This window comes from Ostrinia furnacalis, unplaced genomic scaffold (genome assembly GCF_004193835.3).
Source record: "Ostrinia furnacalis isolate ACB-3 unplaced genomic scaffold, ASM419383v2 OfSCF1268, whole genome shotgun sequence".
Classification (NCBI taxonomy): Eukaryota; Metazoa; Arthropoda; class Insecta; order Lepidoptera; family Crambidae; genus Ostrinia; species Ostrinia furnacalis.
Genome location: NW_021131507.1, coordinates 1,010,212 through 1,030,269, shown reverse-complemented (window position 1 = coordinate 1,030,269; position 20,058 = coordinate 1,010,212). Strand labels below are relative to the sequence as shown.

At 36.9% G+C, this 20,058-nt stretch overlaps 1 protein-coding gene across 1 annotated transcript in view; it reads left to right on the top strand.

The window, feature by feature from the left end:
* The window catches only part of Prip (aquaporin prip), a 36,401-nt gene that overhangs the window by 10,765 nt on the left and 5,578 nt on the right, over positions 1-20,058 (top strand). The window contains exons 2-5 of the mRNA XM_028303674.1: positions 12,968-13,059; positions 15,925-16,049; positions 17,667-17,936; positions 19,492-19,656. Of these exons, the coding sequence (XP_028159475.1) occupies positions 12,972-13,059; positions 15,925-16,049; positions 17,667-17,936; positions 19,492-19,656 (648 nt within the window). The 5' untranslated portion in view covers positions 12,968-12,971. The remainder of the gene's footprint in view (positions 1-12,967; positions 13,060-15,924; positions 16,050-17,666; positions 17,937-19,491; positions 19,657-20,058) is intronic.

The window sequence follows — 20,058 nt, the reverse complement described above, 5'->3', positions numbered from 1 at the left end:
GCGTAACAGACAGACAGACAGACAGACAGACAGAGTTACTTTCGCATTTATAATATTAGTTGGGATTAATCAATAAAAAATATTTTCAATATAGTTTGCTATAGTTATAGACGATTCCCTTCTTGTGACGTCATATCGCTAGCGGCAAACTTGTCGCGAACGGATAGTAACTACTTTCCTAGATTTTTCTGTTAGTTTTGAGATAAATTACAAGTAATCTACCTACCTGCCTACTCAATATCTCTGTTTTGCTCAAGGTCAGCTGGTAGAGAATGACGTATGGCATTAAGCTCGCCTTTTTGTACTAAACATTGTTGTGTGTGCATTAAAGTCTTTAAATCTCATGTATTCTTTAAAATAATAGTTTTTATTACGCAGCTACGTTGTACTTTAATAAACAAATAAAACGGTTGTTCTTTAAAAAGAAAATTACGTATCCTAGTTACCTAATGTAGAGTCGCGTAGGTGTACATAGCATGACTCCAAATAGACCAAGATGTAGTCCAAGAGGGCCAGATTAAACGAATGTAGAGCCCACATAAAAAGGAAACATAAGTAGGCGCGAGCAATTGTTCCCGGAGATTGAGGACAATGATCTAGCAGGAGAACTTTGCTCGTCACGAATGCCACTAAAACGACAAGTAGGTAAGTACTTAGTACCTGTAGGTACAAGCGTCAAAAGTTTGTGGCACCCAAAGTAGCCAAAAAGTTCGCAACACATCTTTGTTACAATCGAAGTAGTTGAAAGCTGTCGAGGAGCTAAAATTTATTGAAGTTTCTTACTATTTTTTTACAATTCTCACGTGATTCTGAAACAGTGCCATTGACTTACCTGTATTGGCCTTTGAACTAAAAAAACTACCCCGATCTAATTCATTTAGAAACTCTTATGTTCACTAAAACATTTCCCTAATATGAGCTGAAGGGATGCTAATGCCTTTCAGAATACATGATTTCTTGCTCCATTAATTAATTGTTAATTATTCTCAACGAAGGTTTTCCTTAACTTTATGTTCACTTTAAAACATACCCTTAGAATATGAGTACAATGATAGGCTAAAGGGAGGCTATTGCCTTCAGGATACAGAACTTTTGCTTTATTAATTTATTGCTAATTATTTTAATGACGCTTTTCCATGACATTAACTGCAAAGATGGTAATCTTTACAGTACTTTTACGATTGCAGTCTTCCACTTATCCCCAATGGTCACGGTTAAATGCGAGCGATTTGCGGAATCCTTAAACTTTCGCGTGCTCCTCGGTCAAGGAAAACCTCGTTGTTATTGTAGGTACGACCTTGACAGTAAAAGTTTAAGGCGCATTTTTGTAAGTATTTTTAATCAATACTCGGGCTACCTTCATTTTATTTTATTGACTTATAATTTTCCCGACCGATGCTCTACTTGCGTTTATTCAGTCTTGTGTATCAAGAAGGTTTCCTTTAAAGTATTTGGTTTAGTCCAGGAAAGAGCACTTTGATACCGAGACAATAATAAATTAACCTTAATTAAGTATTACGAGACGACTACTATATTATGTATTTAAGAATTTTCAGAATCTATCAGTTCAGAGTCGATCTGTCAACCAGTAGTTCCATTCATACTTATCGGATAAAAATAAAGATAATCCACTTGATTCTTCTGATATGGATCTTGGAGGTCAATGGACGTAACATGCTGAACAGATTACTATGTATTTATTTGTTGTTTTGTTCCATGCGCCAAACTTAGGTACTAATCTAAATGGAATAATAACAACAGCTTAATTTATTCACCTTTTAATAAATGCCAAGGTATATTAATCATCGGAAATTAATCTGACAATCTGAGCACGAAATTAAATAACAAGGAAAAATTGCCTTTGTTTTTGTCAAAACAATCTGCGTATCTAAAGCTACGACAATATCCGGAGCGCGCTTCCGCCAGGTTCCGTCGCGGGTTGGTACGCTACACCGCTAATGTCTTCGCCTGTCGCCATTCCTACGCTACGCATAACTTGCAGGGACGTTCATGTCTTAAAAATATCGATTCAACATAAGCTTGTAGGTACAAACATTTGCCATCCATTATTCAAGACAAATCGCCGCCGGTTTTCGTATTTTTTTGAACCGCCAGACTGTCAGACAGTGGTGACTCGATTTGTTGTTTTTTGGTGTTATCAGTTACTTACCGGTTTCTCCAAACGCTAGTGGGGCATAAAACACGAGAGATAAACTTTAGCCCCTTATTAATAAAACTTTTTATTAATAAGAGGATACTCTTATTAATATTAGTTTTATTAATTGCAGCCTTTCTTAACCCATGAAACTTTAACTTTAATTTCTATTTTCCTTAAGGACAATTTTTGTTGGGTATTTCCCTACAGCCAGCGTTCATTAACTCTTTCTGAGAAGCAATTTGCTCCTCCACCATTAGTTCTTATAACAGCTTATTACTTGCGTCCTAAATAAAATGTTGCGTTCCCTTGCGTTTTTTAACTCTTTGGGCTAATAATAACTTGTTTATCAACCATGCCTTTATTACAAACGAGAGATTAGCGAGAACATACGAGAGTATTTAAATAATATGAAAACCTTCAATTCACGATCACGATTGCAAATAAATGCAGTGACTTATAAGAGTACAGTCGACAACACATCAAACTATACATTTTTGTTGCAACGTAACACTTATTAGAACCCCATAAGAACCTCAATGTTTCGCTTGATGTGCTGTCGTCTGTACGTATGTCCGATGTTTAGACAGGTGAAGCCAGATGAAAAGGAAACTTGATCTTCACGCGCTACTTGTGTGCATCAAGAAGGTAACCTTGCGATTACCAGGTTACCCGCAATGATATAAATATCACGTCATATGCATCTATAAATAACTCTCTACTTATAAGTTTAAGGTAACAATGCCCAAACATGTAAACAGTTGATTTTGTGCTTAACTTAACATGTTTTAAGGCTGAGTTGCACCACACGTTTGACAAAGTTAAAGTAAGATGGTACACTCAGCCTAAGACTTAGGCTGGGTTGCACGCACCGTCTTACTGTAACTGTAGTTAGTTGAAATGATGAGAGCAATAGATGGTGTAGGTGTATCTATGTATATTTTGAAATAATTTAAAGTAGTACCTAGTAGGTACCTAAAGGCACTGAAAGATTAGACAATGATGACAAAAAATAACAATAGACTACTTAATGGCGTGATATAATTTTTCTCGCAGTAATTTAGGTAAAAGCATTCGCGTAAATGCTATTTATAATCCGAGTTAGACAAAGCCTAATTTGCGTAAAAAGTATAATAATGACTGTCAGTGGACCCGCCCACAAGTCACGACTGCTAAAACATGACAAATGATGCAGCCGTGTTCCACTTGAATGCCAGCTCGAGATGGCAGAAGAGTCGAATCACCACTGGCAACTTCTATTGACTTCTATACGTACTAACTAGCAGTTACTCAATATAGGATAACACTAGTTGCAAGCTTCTACACCGTGAAACCATGATATTATGTCCAGCAAATTCCTTGCAACCCAATATCCACCGTGAAACCATGTCATGACCTGCAAAATTCCTTGCAATCCACTTAAGTCATTTTATTTTCACTATCCCAATGATGAGTGTTTTAATTTGTTTCTCGGTGGCCGTGGCATACAAGAGATTGAGTATTTTCAATTTATCCAACAAAGTTACTGGTTTTTATCTGTCACGCACGATGTCGACGAGTGAGGTCACGATATCTACCGAGACATTTCCAGGAAAATTTAATGTACCTAGATACAAATGCAGACTGTGCGTCAATAGAAACTGTCTGAACTGATAAAAATCGACTCAAAGAGAGATTGAACTTTTCAGTAGGCATCCAAGATTCTTCACTTTGCAATCCAATTACTCATATTAATAATATCTACAGCACAGTATAATCATACATCTTTATGTCACAAAAATTTCCAGTTTCTATTAGCGCGTACCATAAATGGCATCCAAGTGAAGCATGGCCTTAATAACTATACATAGAGCTGCAAAGGTGATGGCATCAGGCGGGTGCGCCGCCCTCGCGAGGGAAGCCGTCGATTACCTCATTGCTGGTCACCTACTGAAATACGAATAAGATGTAGATTGCACTCGAGAACTAGGTCGACCACTTGGGTAGCTTAGAATATATACGCTTGGAAAAATTAACTACAGTCGAAAAGTCCATAATATTAGTAGACTACTAACAATTCTAATCTTCACAAAAGTTTTACATAAAGTAGCAAAGGTGATGGCATCAGGCGGGTGCGCCGCCCTCGCGAGGGAAGTCGCCGAGTACCTCATTGCTGGTCACCTAAAGTACGAATAAGATATAGGTTGCACTCGAGAACTAGGTCGACCACTTGCACTTGGGTAGCTTAGAATATAGACGTTTGGAAAAATTAACTCAGTGGAATATAAAGTAAACATTATTAGTAGGCTATAAAAAATACTTACTTCACAAAAGTTTAACATAGAGCAGCAAAGGTTATGGCATCAGGCGGGTGCGCCGCCCTCGCCAGGGAAGCCGTCGATTACCTCATTGCTGGTCACCTACTGAAATACGAATAAGATGTAGATTGCCTTCGAGAACTAGGACGACCACTTGAGCTAAATAAGACGCTTGTCTACACTAATATTATAAAGAGGAAAACTTTGTTTGTTTGTTTGGTTGTAATGAATAGGCTCAAAAACTGTTGGACCGTTTTTAAAAAATCTTTCACTATTCGAAAGCTACATTATCCACGAGTAACATAGGCTACCGGGTCTACTATAGGCTAATAATGTAGTCCACGCGGGCGAAGCCGCGGGCGGAAAGCTAGTATAATATAACTTAGGTACTTAAATGGACTATCAAATCAATATTTTTTGTAGATAACTAACAATTCCTAATTCACAAAAGTTATACTGAAAAGTAGTAGCCTAGGTAAGTACTAAATCAAAATTAAAAATCTGGTCTTAACTTTTCCACAGCTACGTCAATGGTTATTTTCCAGTAACATTTTGAAGTCTTGATTGATAAACAAATGCAAATATCCCTCATAATTGTAGTGATTTCATTTATTTTTTAATTAATTTCCATTGTTCATTAATTTCCCAGAAGCTTTAATTAGATTGCGTTTGTATTCTGCGCGTGCACACATAAATAAGAATAAAGCAAACATCGATGTTGTTAAGTTTAAATTCTTCGTTTCTTATTTAATCGTGATACTATTTCAACAAGTACGAAATCTCGATAATTCAACTGTTGAACTTGATTGCTCTTATTAAGTTTTTACTATTGGATTGGAAAAAACTGCAAAACGCAAAAAGTACATGACGCACGCCGGACACAAAACAAAGGAAACGTCATTATGTACAATGATTGGTTGGTTCAGGCACGCAGTAATTGCTGATGATGGAAAATATCTGTAGATCTCCTAGGGCTTCCATGAATGGGCCTCAGATGAATTGTCGGAAGGCGATTTATTACTCACAGCAGCGACAATTATTTATACTTCTGTGTAATCCATGCAAATCGTTTAAGGCCGACTTTAATTGAGTAGGCACGATGTTTAATTATAATATCATAGCATGATACTTAATTGATTTGTTGTGTGTAAGAACTAAGTACTTAGCTTCATACAATCTTTCCTAGTTTGCAATATTTGTAAAGCTACAATTAAGTTTATGTAATGTTGGCCTAAAAACGTTTTCGTAGTTTAGCTCTACATACTCGTAGCACGTAGCGCTAGCGCTTTTTAAAATGCTGTCTGTGGCATTTCTTTTGGAATTGTTAAAACGTTATATCAGTTTCTAACAAAGTTTATTCAAGCCCTAATCCACCCATAAACAAGAATTCTTTATCCACTTAACTCTAGAATTTAATCAGGTGGTCACTCTCGTAGTTTATCATTAACTAACCTCATAATCCGGTAGTTTCTCGTAGTTTATAAGGTAATTTAGCTTTGTGATCATGATTGAGTGGAATAAAACAAATCAAGCATTCCTATATATCCTAGTTTATTCTAATACAGTCCACCATTATTTACCCGGTGCAAATATATGCGTTTCACACTTGCAAAGTTGCAATTATACAAATTGCTTGAGTGCGTAATGTTGGTGCATATTACCATCCCACCCTTCGGGTAATTTCCTAGAATGCCTGGAAAGAGGAAACAATTTCCACTCTATTCTAGCTTCTGTGTGCCGCTAATGGAAAGCTGAAAGTAAATAAATGATTGACATATTCAATTATAACATGTGATATGTACCAGGAATATTTAAGTTCAAGTGTTAATGGACACGATTTCGCCTTGTTTCTGGTGAAATACAATGGAATACATAATTAGGTCACCATATCAAGTGAAGGATGAACGTACCAATTGCTTGATAATAATTGCAAAGCAGTAAAGGCCACAGCGCCAGCGCATCGATTATGGAGTCGCGAAGGCTGCGTCACAACCCTGTGGGATTGTTGTAACTCATTAGGCAATTCCCTAGATACACACATGCAATGCCATCGATACAACTTGAAATGGAGAAGGCGGTAGTTACGAGCCCCGCATTAATTTGTTGCTACAAACGTCAAAATATTTACCAATATCATATAATTTTATGATAGGCATCAACAATTAAAAAATAATCGATGAAATATTTTATCATCTTAAAACCCAATTTACTGTTTCTTATCGAAAATAAAGTAGGTTAATAATCTTTTATTATAAATCGTTGATTGTTATCTGGCAAATACATAATGACACACAACTTAGGTGGTAACAAACACATAACTTAGGTTCATTTAAAAATTACTAATTAAACATTAATTGACACTCTCAAATAGCCACATCTTATCTAAAGTATACCTAAACATACCAACTTACATGGGATTATTACATCAAGATGTTCAAGTGGCAATCACCGGTTACTACACAAGTCATTGAAACCGCAAGTTATTTGTTTACTGATTACTTTTATCAGGCTCTCTAAAGATACAGTGCAAATTTATCTAACACCTTAAACATAGCAATGACGCCAACTGCGCCTGAGATTATAAACATTTTTCTTTGCAAACATATTCCATTACGAAGCTGATATCACTGTTAGTTAAGATAGCCTTACAAAATTTACTACGTTTATTTAATGTGAAACTTCTTTAAGTAGCCGAAATTCATATTAAAATAAAATATTTTTTAATTATCTTGAGACATACCTACATTTATCAATAAAAAAACTAATTGAAGCCTATTATTCTTAGATAGAATTACAATTTGATCTGAACCAGCAAGAAAGTTGACCGTATTTTTAGAAAAGATTCGGTCTGTGTTAGACTGATGATGGTAATTCATTGTCTTATTACGAAAATCTCTCCATAAACAACTTCAAAAGGCATTCGAATTAGAGCTTTCCCCATTTCAATAGCGTATCATATACATCGTGGTTATCGTATGATCACGACACACGCAGAAACGCGACTATCAACAACAACTATCATCAACAGCGGATGCCATGCTCCAACGCTCCAGGTAATAGATGGTGCGAGATTCGGGTACATAGACACCGAAATGAGCAATAGAAACGCTTTTTATGACGTAAAGAATAATCATCCTGCTCGTCTTCATTAAAAGGCCAGTAGAATTAGAATTGAAATCGGAAATTAATTCCTACAAAATATTTTATTGTTAATGGATTCATTTGTTGTCTATTAAGACTATCCTAATTACTCTATATTTTGGAATAGACACATTATCTATCAGCCTACTAAAAAAGTTGTCAGCGGCAAATTGAACTAAATTGAAAAGACAATAATCTTACTCGTATCACAATTGCTCGATAAATGTTATCATTAGATTATTATCAATGCAACACATTATCATAATCTTATATTTTTTCTATATTACGTCAATGAATTGATATCTATTATAAAGAATTTTACATTTTGTTTGCGAAAATTAGTAGCCTTGGAGCGGGTTCCAAAAACTTCTTTGACAGAAACTTACAGCAAAACTTTTTCATACGACTACAGCATAGTTTTTGTGATTGCAACAAAAATAAGCTGCACAAATAACATCAAATTTCAAAACAAACCTTGACTTTGTTCAATGGAATGTTTTTATAACCATAATATTGCCGATCGTTTATGTAACTCAAATAGAGTACGAATTATGATTATAGCGATCGTCGTAACACTGGCACGAGCCAAGTATTCCATGTTACGACCGGGACAAGGTTTTGTAGTGGCGTTATGTACACAACTCATAATCTCGACGCATTAATGCCCGCGTCTGGTGTCGATACTGCATGTGCAATAGTTTAACAGGGGTCATAAATCCATTGAAAGATTCTAAACACGTTTTGGCTCTTACAAAAGCTCAGGACTGTAAAAGCTCTACAACAGATTACTAATAACTCTACATTGACCGTGAAATAGGTTTTAAAGTTCTTGTGTATAAGTAAAATTTTATAAAAAAAAATAAAACCGACTCCAAAAAACCTACACTAAAACGTAGAAAAATAATTACTAATTACCTACTTATTTATTAGGACGAATCTATATATATAAAAGAAAGTCGTGTTAGTTACTTCGCTTATAACTCAAGAACGGCTGAACCGATTTAGCTGAAAATTGTCAGGGAGGTAGTTTAGAGCCAGGAGAAGGACATAGGATACTTTTTATTCCGTTATTTATTGCCATTAAGGCGGAACAAAGTTCGCCGGGTCAGCTAGTTATTAATATTTATGTAGGTATACCATGATTGATACTTCTGGAGTCGGTGCAGGCAAACTTTACATGTTTCATAATCTTGGCACCGACTCCAGAAGTATCAATCATGGTATACCTACATAAATATTAATAACTAGCTGACCCGGCGAACTTTGTTCCGCCTTAATGGCAATAAATAACGGAATAAAAAGTATCCTATGTCCTTCTCCTGGCTCTAAACTACCTCCCTGACAATTTTCAGCTAAATCGGTTCAGCCGTTCTTGAGTTATAAGCGAAGTAACTAACACGACTTTCTTTTATATGAAAAAAAAAAAAAAAAAAAAACATACGGGTCGAATTGAGAACCTCCTCCTTTTTTGAAGTCGGTTGAAAACAGAAAAACTTTGAAGCACACAAGACATGATGAGCTCTTAAAAATTCTGCTTAATATCGAGACTTCGTAATAAGCCGTAGACTTAAGGTTTTCACGCTAAATCTAAGCAATAAATTAGGCAAGTACTTAGTTACATGTATAAAAGCGATGGATAAAAATAACATGGAAACTATGGAACCAATAAACTGAAATGCGTAAAGCCTTTCAGTGCTGACCTACGCAAAATATAATCAAGGTTAAAATTATTCCCTTAAAAGCTTAATACAATGTCGTGAAGGTGTCTGACCTTTCAAGGAAAAGACTCAGTATTTGACGCCGCTCCAAACTTAAACTGGCAGGTAACTGTTTTTGTGGTACTACTCATGGTGTACTTTTTGCTAAGAAGTCGCACTGCCAGAAACTTGTTGTGATATAGATCTTGGTATGCTCTTGGTCTGGCGTAAATTCCTTATGGTACCTATGTTAGTTGTTTTTCCGTAACATTATGTTCATCACTTTCAAAAGAAAAGTGATCTAAAGTAGGTTGACTTGTTGATGAAATCTAAGCCATTTCCTACACTAAATAATCGTGAAAATTTCTGCGTTAAAAACTTCATTTTCTATTCTAGAGTATGTACATGGTTAGGTTACTTGTGTGATAGAGACCATCTGAGGAAAACTGCGGATTTATCGACTTGAGACACCATTTTTTGAGACTATTCTAGGATTTTCTTTGATATTTTACAAAGTATTTTGAGTTTTTTTCGGTGATTCGTCATTATCCTCTATTTCGAGATTATCTCTCTCTCTATTGCACGAGAATCATCCCCCAAACCATTACGCAGTTACATAACAGTACCTACCATCAAAAGCAGTTGCACAAAACTCTTACATAAATATTGTCAAGTCCGTGCATGACTTGATACCTTGTAAGTAAGTACGTAAGGAATTCGTTCCGTGCATATCATTTCAATGTTTAAGTAAATTAGATTCGGGACACTGGTTGAATGCTAACATGTTTACAATGTGTCCATGCTGCTCAGTATGACTACCTAATTAACATTAATAAAATACTTTACGAATATTATTTACACAGATTTTGCGCGTACTTAGTAAAGTACCTTTATTTACTAAAATTCTTGATAACGAAAGAAAATAGAACACATGATAGCTTTGGATTAAGTCAACTTATAATTATTCCTTGATTTCGTCCTTTACCTTGAACTGTCAGGCTAATGTTCTCCACGTGTCATTTGGATAATGAACACTGTTATAATCATAGTGTCTCGAAAAAGCTTTTTTCTAACACCACCCAAGCACAAGGCCGGGTTTTCCTGGTAAGTTGTAACAAAAACTGAGATTGTATGTTGATTTAAATAGAGTTGAGTTTTCAGCGTATCGAATGACATGTCCATTAGTTTCTGGAAGCTACCAGAGGCATAAGTATTTATACCAGCGGTATTACAAACGCGATGCGTTTTTGTCACTTCTAATGAAACGAGTTTATACTACTTAATAATTTTCAATTAGTTTTTACAACTAATGATGAATAATGATTACTTTCACTAGCAATAAAATATTCGTCGAAACCGCACCTACTTATTGCAAATAATATTTTACAATTTGAAAGATATCTACTTTCATTATCTGTAGGTAAATATTTAATCATAGGATCCATTGTTCTAGAATCCACAAGGGAAAGCAACTGCAAAGTTAACCCAGTTCGTCAAACTTATGAACCTTCCTGAAACTGTTCTTGCAAACGCGTTCGTGACCGAAAATTTATTATTTTGCTTTGTAATGAAACAACTGCAACACTAACGTTTTGTAGGTACGCCATAGATTTTTTGTATAAGAGCTAATGTATGAGGCATTAACTTGGCGTAATTCCACTATGGGGCAGTGCGAGCTGTCAAAGGCAAGGATACTGCAGCTCGCCATGACCGAGCTACCATAAAAGTGGTGGAATTATTTATATTTTCACGAGTGATGCAGCTCTCCTTATTTGCAGTTAATGAGTTTGTTTGTTTGTGTCCGTGTACGTGGATAAGTGCAATTCCTAGAACCCACGTCATATTAATAATGCAAAATGAGACTATTTATCTGTTCATACATTACTTATTAGAAACGACAACACTACTGTACTAAAACTATTCTTATCACAAATCTGGTTAAAAATTACGGGGAAAGCGAACTTAACTGTAAGAAACACTATTACGGACAGAACTTGTTTGTTTGTTAAATAATAACCGACTATCAGAAAGGAAAGATGGAATGTACGGCAGCTGTACAAAATTAAACATTTTTTTATAATCCAGGTGTGACAAAATAACGGAATAGTGGTAGTAGAGTTGTTAATAATAATATCCTATTTACCACTTCTGAATGACTAAGTTGATAAGATAACACAAACATTCTTAAATAAATATTTATCTTTAGAAAGGTGTGTTTTACGTTATTAAACAATTGTAACATAAAATTATCACTTCACGGGATTTATTGCAACAATATGGTAACATGTTGCATTTTGTGATCAAAATATTTTCGGCTTGTTTTTGAATTGAATTTAGGTTTTTCACCAACAGAACACCTACCTATATTGTGCATTTTCCGCGATCTACCGCGTAATCCCGGATTTAAAAATGTTGCCAAAAATAAATCCTTATCTCGTTATGAAAATATCAAAATTCAGATCATATCAGCAATTCTTGCTACAACATATTGTCATCTCTATAAAAAGATTGAAAATTATCACATTTCCTGACTGAAAACGATACCAATTCCTGCAGAAATTCATTTCGCTTAGTTTCGACGAAATACTTAATACATACTAATTAAATATCCTCAGTAGCTAAATGCTGGTTGTTCTATTTTTTTTAAATAAAATTAGGTTAATTTAGTCTCATTCGTTTCGCTAATTAAGCTACACACCAAAATGATAAAAAATAGTCCTGAATTTTTAAAATAGAGCCGATGCACAGATTGGAAACGTGATTGTTGGAACTGAACTATGACGGGACTGTTAAATAACTTTTCCAAACCCATGACATCACGGTCTCATTAGCACCTTATTGTTGCCATCAAATGACAGGAAGCGTTCCCCTGCTTCCCGTGATCTGTCCCATAGCGATTAGGAATCGAGTCATATAATTGCTATAATTAATGTACCTACTTGTACTAGCAATCAAATTTTCATTTCCCTATTGCTATTACACCAGTCAGTGAATTATTGCTGAGCCATCGTTCTTTGTTACCACCGCCATTACGTTAACAAAACCTGCCCGAGAACCGGTTCAGTGAAAAAAGTAAATTGTTGAACGAAATTAAAACTATCTGATTCGGTGAAGTAACGACGTGTAACGTGTACCTTAACAAAGGGCGTCGAGGCGGTTTCAAATGAGTGCGTTTATTTTCTCACATACTAGTTCGGCTCTATTGTTCTACGCTAAATTACAGCTCTCTATTATGATAGCTTTTAAATAAAATTAACATATTACCGGATCTAATTATCTAATCTAATTGGAGGGTTCACGCGTGGTTTGAAAGAACAAACCTTCCAAAATAATATGAAGAAACTAAAATACAAATCTAAATGATTTTAATATTAGAACATTAATTAATTGTGTGCAGCTGTAGTTTACGATATTTGTACAGAGCAAGGCGCTACCATGTTGTAGCATAATAAACATCAAAGATAACGAATGTCTCTTTGGATAAGTTTTATCAGATCTTAAAAATATTTCCACATTTCAATGACTGAGGTGGAATTTATTATAATTACAAGAGCAATGTCATGAAAAAGTAGAATAAATTAATAGAATCACGAAGGTAGGAAGGTAGGAGGTAGTTGTAGAATTTGCTTGGTAGGTACTTACTTTACGTATTTCATGCTTTATTTTCTCTTCAACAGTACAATGGGAGAACTGGGAGCCAAATTGGGCCTGGATGAGCTGGCTGGAGGCGCCGCCGGCATCAGCAGAGCACTACTAGCTGAGTTCATAGGTAAGAAATACTTAAATTAACAAACGTTAAGGCTGGGCTTTAACCTTTAACAAACGTAAAATTTTTGTGAAACTCCATACAAACGCCTGTTATCGTTATAGTAACGGTTAATGTTAGGTGGTGCAATTCAGCCTAAGAGTTGCGTCCTCAAACAAAATTTTTGAATGCGTACCTACATGTAAAAATCGATTGCCTTGGGAATTGAGCTCACGACGAATGAATGAATTTTTGAAAAAAATATGTACTGTCACTGATTGTAGAAATAAAATCTTGTTTCAAAATATAATATTCTTGCCCATAACCACAGAATAAGTAATAGTACAGGTACAGAAGGATTACTCCGCAAGACGATTTAAATAAATGCGAGTCTTGCTACGACGCGATACAGTGGAATTCAGCTCGCACAGCACTACGTACCTACAATTTTATTCACCTACAAGCTTTGTCTCTTTCTATCGCGTGCCTCTGAACTCTTCTTACGCTGTTAGGGTTGCTGTCTAGTAGTGTCTAGTAAAAAAATTATTAATCTACTTATTTGTAATGAGGTACGTATGTAGGTAAGTACGCATTCATTATGGAAACCTTTGTCCAGCAGTGGACGTCATTTATTTTGGCTGAAACGAACGAACGCATTCTGAGCAATAGTCATGGAAGGTTAGGTTCCTATACTATCCTAAGAATTATTGATTACCTACATGGTCAACATACCTTTCAGCATCTTTGGGAAGCGAAAAAAAAGATAAATCCGGTAGATTTCTTTTCGAATTTAAACACCCGAACGCCGCACAATAATATTTCTTTCTCTTTATGTCCATTTTTAAATAATACTTCGATCATAGAATTAGGTACTACAACGCACGCCAGCAGCGTCCTGACGGGCGCGCGCGTGACACTCGACTGATATAATACCCGCCGGCGGGGCGCTTCGCTGTAGGTAATTATCGGATGTACCGCGCGGAGTGAGCCAGGCCTGCCATAACATAAAAGAACCTACCTAACAATTACAAACCACTAACGCCACACACACCAACATACGCCTGTAGATCAATAACAGTCATTTAGAATCAGGCGCCTCCAATCATCTCAAATCTTGCTCAACCATATAATGGGAGGATGATGAACCCTAAAGCCTTTCGGCAGTGATTAATAACTTTCTTTTAAACAATCCCGCTCGGTTAAACGCCTACTACCTTTTGAAAAGCCCTCTTGCATGATTGTAATGAACGAAGAGCTTTTGGTGAAGCTTTGTCTTGTAAAAGGGAACATTTATAAAGTTGGCTTCGTTCCGGTCTGGTAATATTTGAAAGACCTTACCTACACCATAAAAATTCATTATCAAAGTTACATAGATCAATTAAAACTGGGGTACCTACTTTCAGCTGGATTTAAGCCCGCAACTGTTACTGTACCTATCCTATACTCGTTCATACGAGTTTTCGTTCTAGACTGAAATGCAAAACAGAAAGTTCCTAATAAACTAACATTTTTTGATTCTGAAAAGTAAGTGCTCCTTGTCTTGACGATTTGTAAGCACTAAGTACCTATTTATAATAGTCCATGCAAATAAAGGAATAATGACTTTTACTTTATCCTGAGCATTCATAATAATACCCACCAGTTACCTAGTGGTGGCCTGTGTAAAATTACGAAAAGCTACCCTCAAATGAGCGACACAACGCGTACTTACCTATAAGAAGCAATAATATTCCAGCTCCTAAGTACCTAGTTTAGGTAGGGTTTATATTAAGAAGTTTTAATAACTTTTTTTTATAAAGATTATTATTAGCAATTTATATTGTACAAATTACTAATAGTCCCGTTAGCCTCTCGTGTTAAAAAGCTAAATAAGCTTGTGTTACGAGTGGGCTCACCACAATAGTCGAGCGCGGCGGTGGGATTCGAACTAGGGCTTGAATACCGGAATTCCGGAATTTCGTAACTCCGGAATTTCGGATACATTTTTACCGATATTTCAATTCCGGAACTGAAGCCAATATCGTATTCCGATATTGAAATTTTTCATAAATTATTTTAAGTTTTCAAAACGTTTAAGTATCAAAATAGGTTCTTAGATAAGGAAGTCCTTGAGATATGTAACTTTATTAGTAATAGGTAACATTAAAGAGGCAATAGGGCGAAACCAAAGCTCCAAAATGTTCGCTAGAGTCAACTCTAATGGGCGAAGCCAGCTGAAGAGAGCGGATGATAGAGTAAAACCTGTTAATAGCTCAGCCACAGGACAGTTCCAACAGCTAAGCTAACGCTACACTATACCGAAGATTAGCCGGACATCAGCCCTTACATGATTAGGATGGCTCTCAAACAGCTAAAGAACAACAAGGCACCGGGTGATGACGGAATTACCTCGGAACTTCTGAACGCGGCAGGTGATAAGCCGATACTGAAAGTCCTTCATAGACTGTAACTCCGTCTTACTCCAGGGAATAATGCCAGAGGCACGGAACAAATGCTTGGTGGTGTTTTTCTTTAAGAAAGGGGTAAAAGCCTTATTAAAGAATTACAGACCCATCTGGGTTCTGACTCTGTTTTTGAGAGCCATCACGAATAGTCTCGTGCGTAGGTTCGATGACTTATAGTCTCTCGAGGAAGCCAGTTATCGAAACGTTTACACTACCATATATTGTGTATTCTGTACTTCTGCCGCTGATGGACGTCTTGGGTAAAACTGTAAGTCCACAGTGAATTATATAAATAAATAAATAAATAAANCCCTAATTCGAACCCGCGTTCCTAGAATCTCGAGACGGCCAGTCCGACCACTTCACCGCTGGGCTATTGTGGCTATAAATCCTACCTATTATAAAACTGTACAAATTAAAACTAAATCTGTTTGAATTCCTCCAGGCAACATCCTTCTGAACCTTTTCGGCTGCGGAGCGTGCATCAACGTGGCGCAGGGCTCCTCGGCCGCGCCAGACATCGTGCTCATCGCGCTCGCCTTCGGGCTGGCGGTGTATGCTGCGGTGTCTGTAAGTCTCACAAATGCTGGGTTTCTTCTTCTTTACTGACTTAAAAAAAGGAGGCGGTTCTCTAATCCGTTGTAGATTTGCTGACCAGAACCAGAACTCCGTCATTTACCTACTTATACATAATTTGAGATTTTTCTTTAGTTAGGATAGTTTGACGTTGTACTCTTTATTCGTCAAAATATTTATTCAATTTTTAAATCAAATCAGTTTTGTATCGTTTCTTGCGTGAGTAAGTACGCCAACTTTGAAATTATTCCTCAGTTTATTCCGTCTTTACTCGACCTTTTAATTTATGTAATTAACTTCAGTCGGTTAGTCATTTTGATGTAGGTACACTGTGCATTTTCATGTTTTTAAAACTGTAGGTAAGTAAGTACCTACCTCCCCGAATTTCAGCTGAGCAAACCAGAGAGTAGCAAGTCAATGATCTAATTAAGTGCGTCAAGTGTCCTCAACAATATTTATTTACGTGGACAAATTACATAAAATACATCTATCATAAACGTATTTTATGAAGTGCATATTCATGAAGCCCACATAATGCAAACAGCGGTAGATAACAAAATTATCTCTACAAGTCTACATACTTTGAAAGTGCTTGTGAAAATACATTCAACAGAGCGATAAGGGTAATCTGCAGTCGTTTAAGATGTGCTACTAAGCTAATCCTTATTCAATTTATACACGTTACTAAGCTTACCTACCTTCTTCTTCGTCATCATCATTTCATCCATAGGACGTCCACTGCTGAACATAGGCCTCCCCCAATGACTTTCACATCGCACGGTTGGTAGCGGCCTGCATCCAGCGCCTTCCTGCTACCTTTATCAGGTCCTCGGTCCACCTTGTGGGTGGACGTCTCACGCTGCGTTTTCCGGTACGCGGCCTCCATTCCAGAACCTTGCTGCCCCATCGGCCGTCAGTTCTGCGTACTACGTGCCCTGTCCACTGCCACTTCACCTTCTTCTTACACCAATGCTAAAGACGGCTCTTTCTACTTAATATAACCCTTCATATAAAGCAGTAATCAGTGAAAATTACAAGTGTTCTGTATATTCCGCGCTGGTTGAATTACTATTAATTTTTCTGTACTGTAAGTGTAAAGTTTCTCGTATACTTCTTTGTAACTTGATTTTGTTGCAAATTCTAAGAAAACCTAGCAAACTTTGTATCGCTTACTTCCCTCACGGAAACACAAATTGCACCACTTTCTTCAATTACCTACACTTGCAACATTAACAACTGAACAACCAAATGAGTATTATTAAAAGCACAGAGGCTTTCCAGTTTATTATTGTTTTCCGTTTCTGGGTCACTGCCTTGATGGTATCATTTTTCTTTTCTTTCTAAACATTAATTACCTCTTCGCCACTTGTTGGCTGTTTGCTTCTGCTGACCTTTCATTAAATCCTAAAATAGATCAACTACTTACTATATGTGTTACTACTATCTTTATTTTGGTACGTTCCTTGATATTGGATTCACAACTTACTAGCGATAAGACTGCCTTTGATATTGTCTATTTTGTGTGGTATACCTATGATATAATACGGTTTAGATCTGAGAAGGTACTCTATCGACGTAACATTTAAATGGAACATTTGTTTTATTTCCCAGGCGATAGGCCATGTCTCCGGTGGCCACATAAACCCAGCGGTTACCGTGGGTCTCGCCGCAGCGGGCCGTGTGAAGCCTGTGCGCGCCATCTTGTACATCATCGCGCAATGCGCGGGCGCCGCGGCAGGCTCAGGCCTACTGAAGGCCTTCACGCCTGATCGGGTCGCCGGCAGCCTCGGAGTCACCGGGCTTGGTGCTGACGTCACAGCACTCCAGGGCTTCGGCATCGAGTTCTTCCTTGGCTTCGTTCTTGTCTTCGTTGTTTGTGGGGTGAGTAGACCTTTATGGAACCTCGTGATATTATTCGTAATCGTAATGTAGGAATTTTCGGCATATTCTAACATTCTTTGCATCAACATCTACTGACTTTTTCAGCTCAGCTTTTCAGTAATTTTCAGGGATTTCGGACTTTTCATAAATTATACCTGCTAGAACCAATTCAGTTAAAGAATTAAATAACGCTGAAGCAAAAGCATCTTACTGATTTCTTACCATAATAAATTGTAAAAAAAACTTCCTTTAAAATAATCTAGTTCTGTTGTTCTCATGGTTTGAAAACGTTAATTGAGCTCAGCTGAAAATTAGCCCGGTCTCTTTTATCACTATTAATAGCCGTCGAATCCACTTCCCAAAATTATGCGCATTACATCATCTGGATTAGTTAGTGGGTCTAATGACTGGAATTGCCGGGTTTCGTGACAGTGCGTTATTAGCAGGGAGCCTCGACAATCTGCTGCACTCATAGCATCAAGTATTAAACACGATGACTCGACAACCAGAACTACCTTACCGTAGACTGCAAATGAATTGTACACTCAAGACGTATTGAGACCGCAACTATTTGGACTTATATTTAGCATAACATTAGTAATTCAATCTGCTTACGAAATAGTTGTATTGTCCTTTGTAAGTTAGATCTAATTCTTGCTAAACATTACGTAAAGCTAAGGAATTTTCCAAACAATCTGTGTCCGTTTATTTCAGGCGATATTTTGGAACATCGAAAATATATTTAAAAACTTATGAACATGGTATTATTTTGTTGACGTTAACAAGGTCATGATCATTTGTGAATAATGGATTAGCTCCATTAACGACAAAAGTGTGACATGTGTTATCAGCCAGTGTCTATCTCTCACTCAATCCTGCTACCTATACTTTTCGATTTTCACATGGAAAAGTTTTGGCCTAATTTTCTTAACACATTCAATATTCAGCATGCAAGATAAATGAATGATTGGATGGGAAACACGTGTGATCAAACACAGCTTTTCAATAAAATTAATCTGTGAAAGTAGTTAAATGAAAAACAAAAAGAAAGCAAAGAGCTTGTTTAGTTACGATATCGCGTGTTGACCGGCAATTCAATATTTCCTTCGCAAAATGAATCGCCAAATGAACATTAGCTTTGATAATAAATAAAGCCAGCTGTTAGGAATCAGTATTCGCTGTTTTGTTTTTACTACGGTTTCATTCCATTTGGATAATGAACAAACTCGTGCCAAACAATACAATGTGCCTACCTACTTTTAATTACAATGACACATGTTATTTATAGCATTTGGAATACATTTATATTAATTTTAACGTAATGCAACAATAACAATGAATTAGGTAATTCATTGAGGCTAGCTGCCAGCTTAATATTAAAACCCATACACCTAGTAGCACGTATTTTTGAAGTGTGACTATATCCATCACTCTACCTACTCGTACAGTTACAAACAAACACACCTTTACTTAGTTTACCTCTCCTAATATTGGTGCAGATAGCAATACTTTAATCTCATACTTATTCTAAAGTTCAATTTTCCCTTATCCCTAGGTGTGTGACCAGCACAAGCCTGACAGCAAATCCACAGCACCCCTCGCCATCGGCCTGACCGTCACCCTCGGCCATCTGCTGGCTGTTGACTACACAGGCTCTGCCATGAACCCCGCCCGCTCCTTCGGATCTGCACTCGTCGCCAACGTTTGGGCCAACCACTGGGTAAGTCTCTATCTAGGTCGGAATAAACCTCTTTGCCAAGTAAACCTTGGTTAAGTCTCTGCTCAGGTCGGAGTCACATTGCCAACGTTTGGGCCAACCACTGGGTAAGTCTATATCTAGGTTAGAATGTATTTCTTCGCCAAGGTTTGAGCCAACCATTGGTTAAGTCTCTGATCAGGTCGGAGTCCCAATGCCAACGTTTGAGCCAAGCCAACCACTGGGTAAGTCTGTTCACTTCAAAGAGCACTTCATTGCTTATCGTGTGAATAGGTATAGGTGTGTATTAGTTCGAACAGCATCTCGTCGCCAAAGTTTGGGATAACTGTTCTGTTTACGAGTTGATAAGCTATGAATTGGCGTCTTTTCGACTAAGTAGACAGGTCAAGTAACGTCAATGCACGA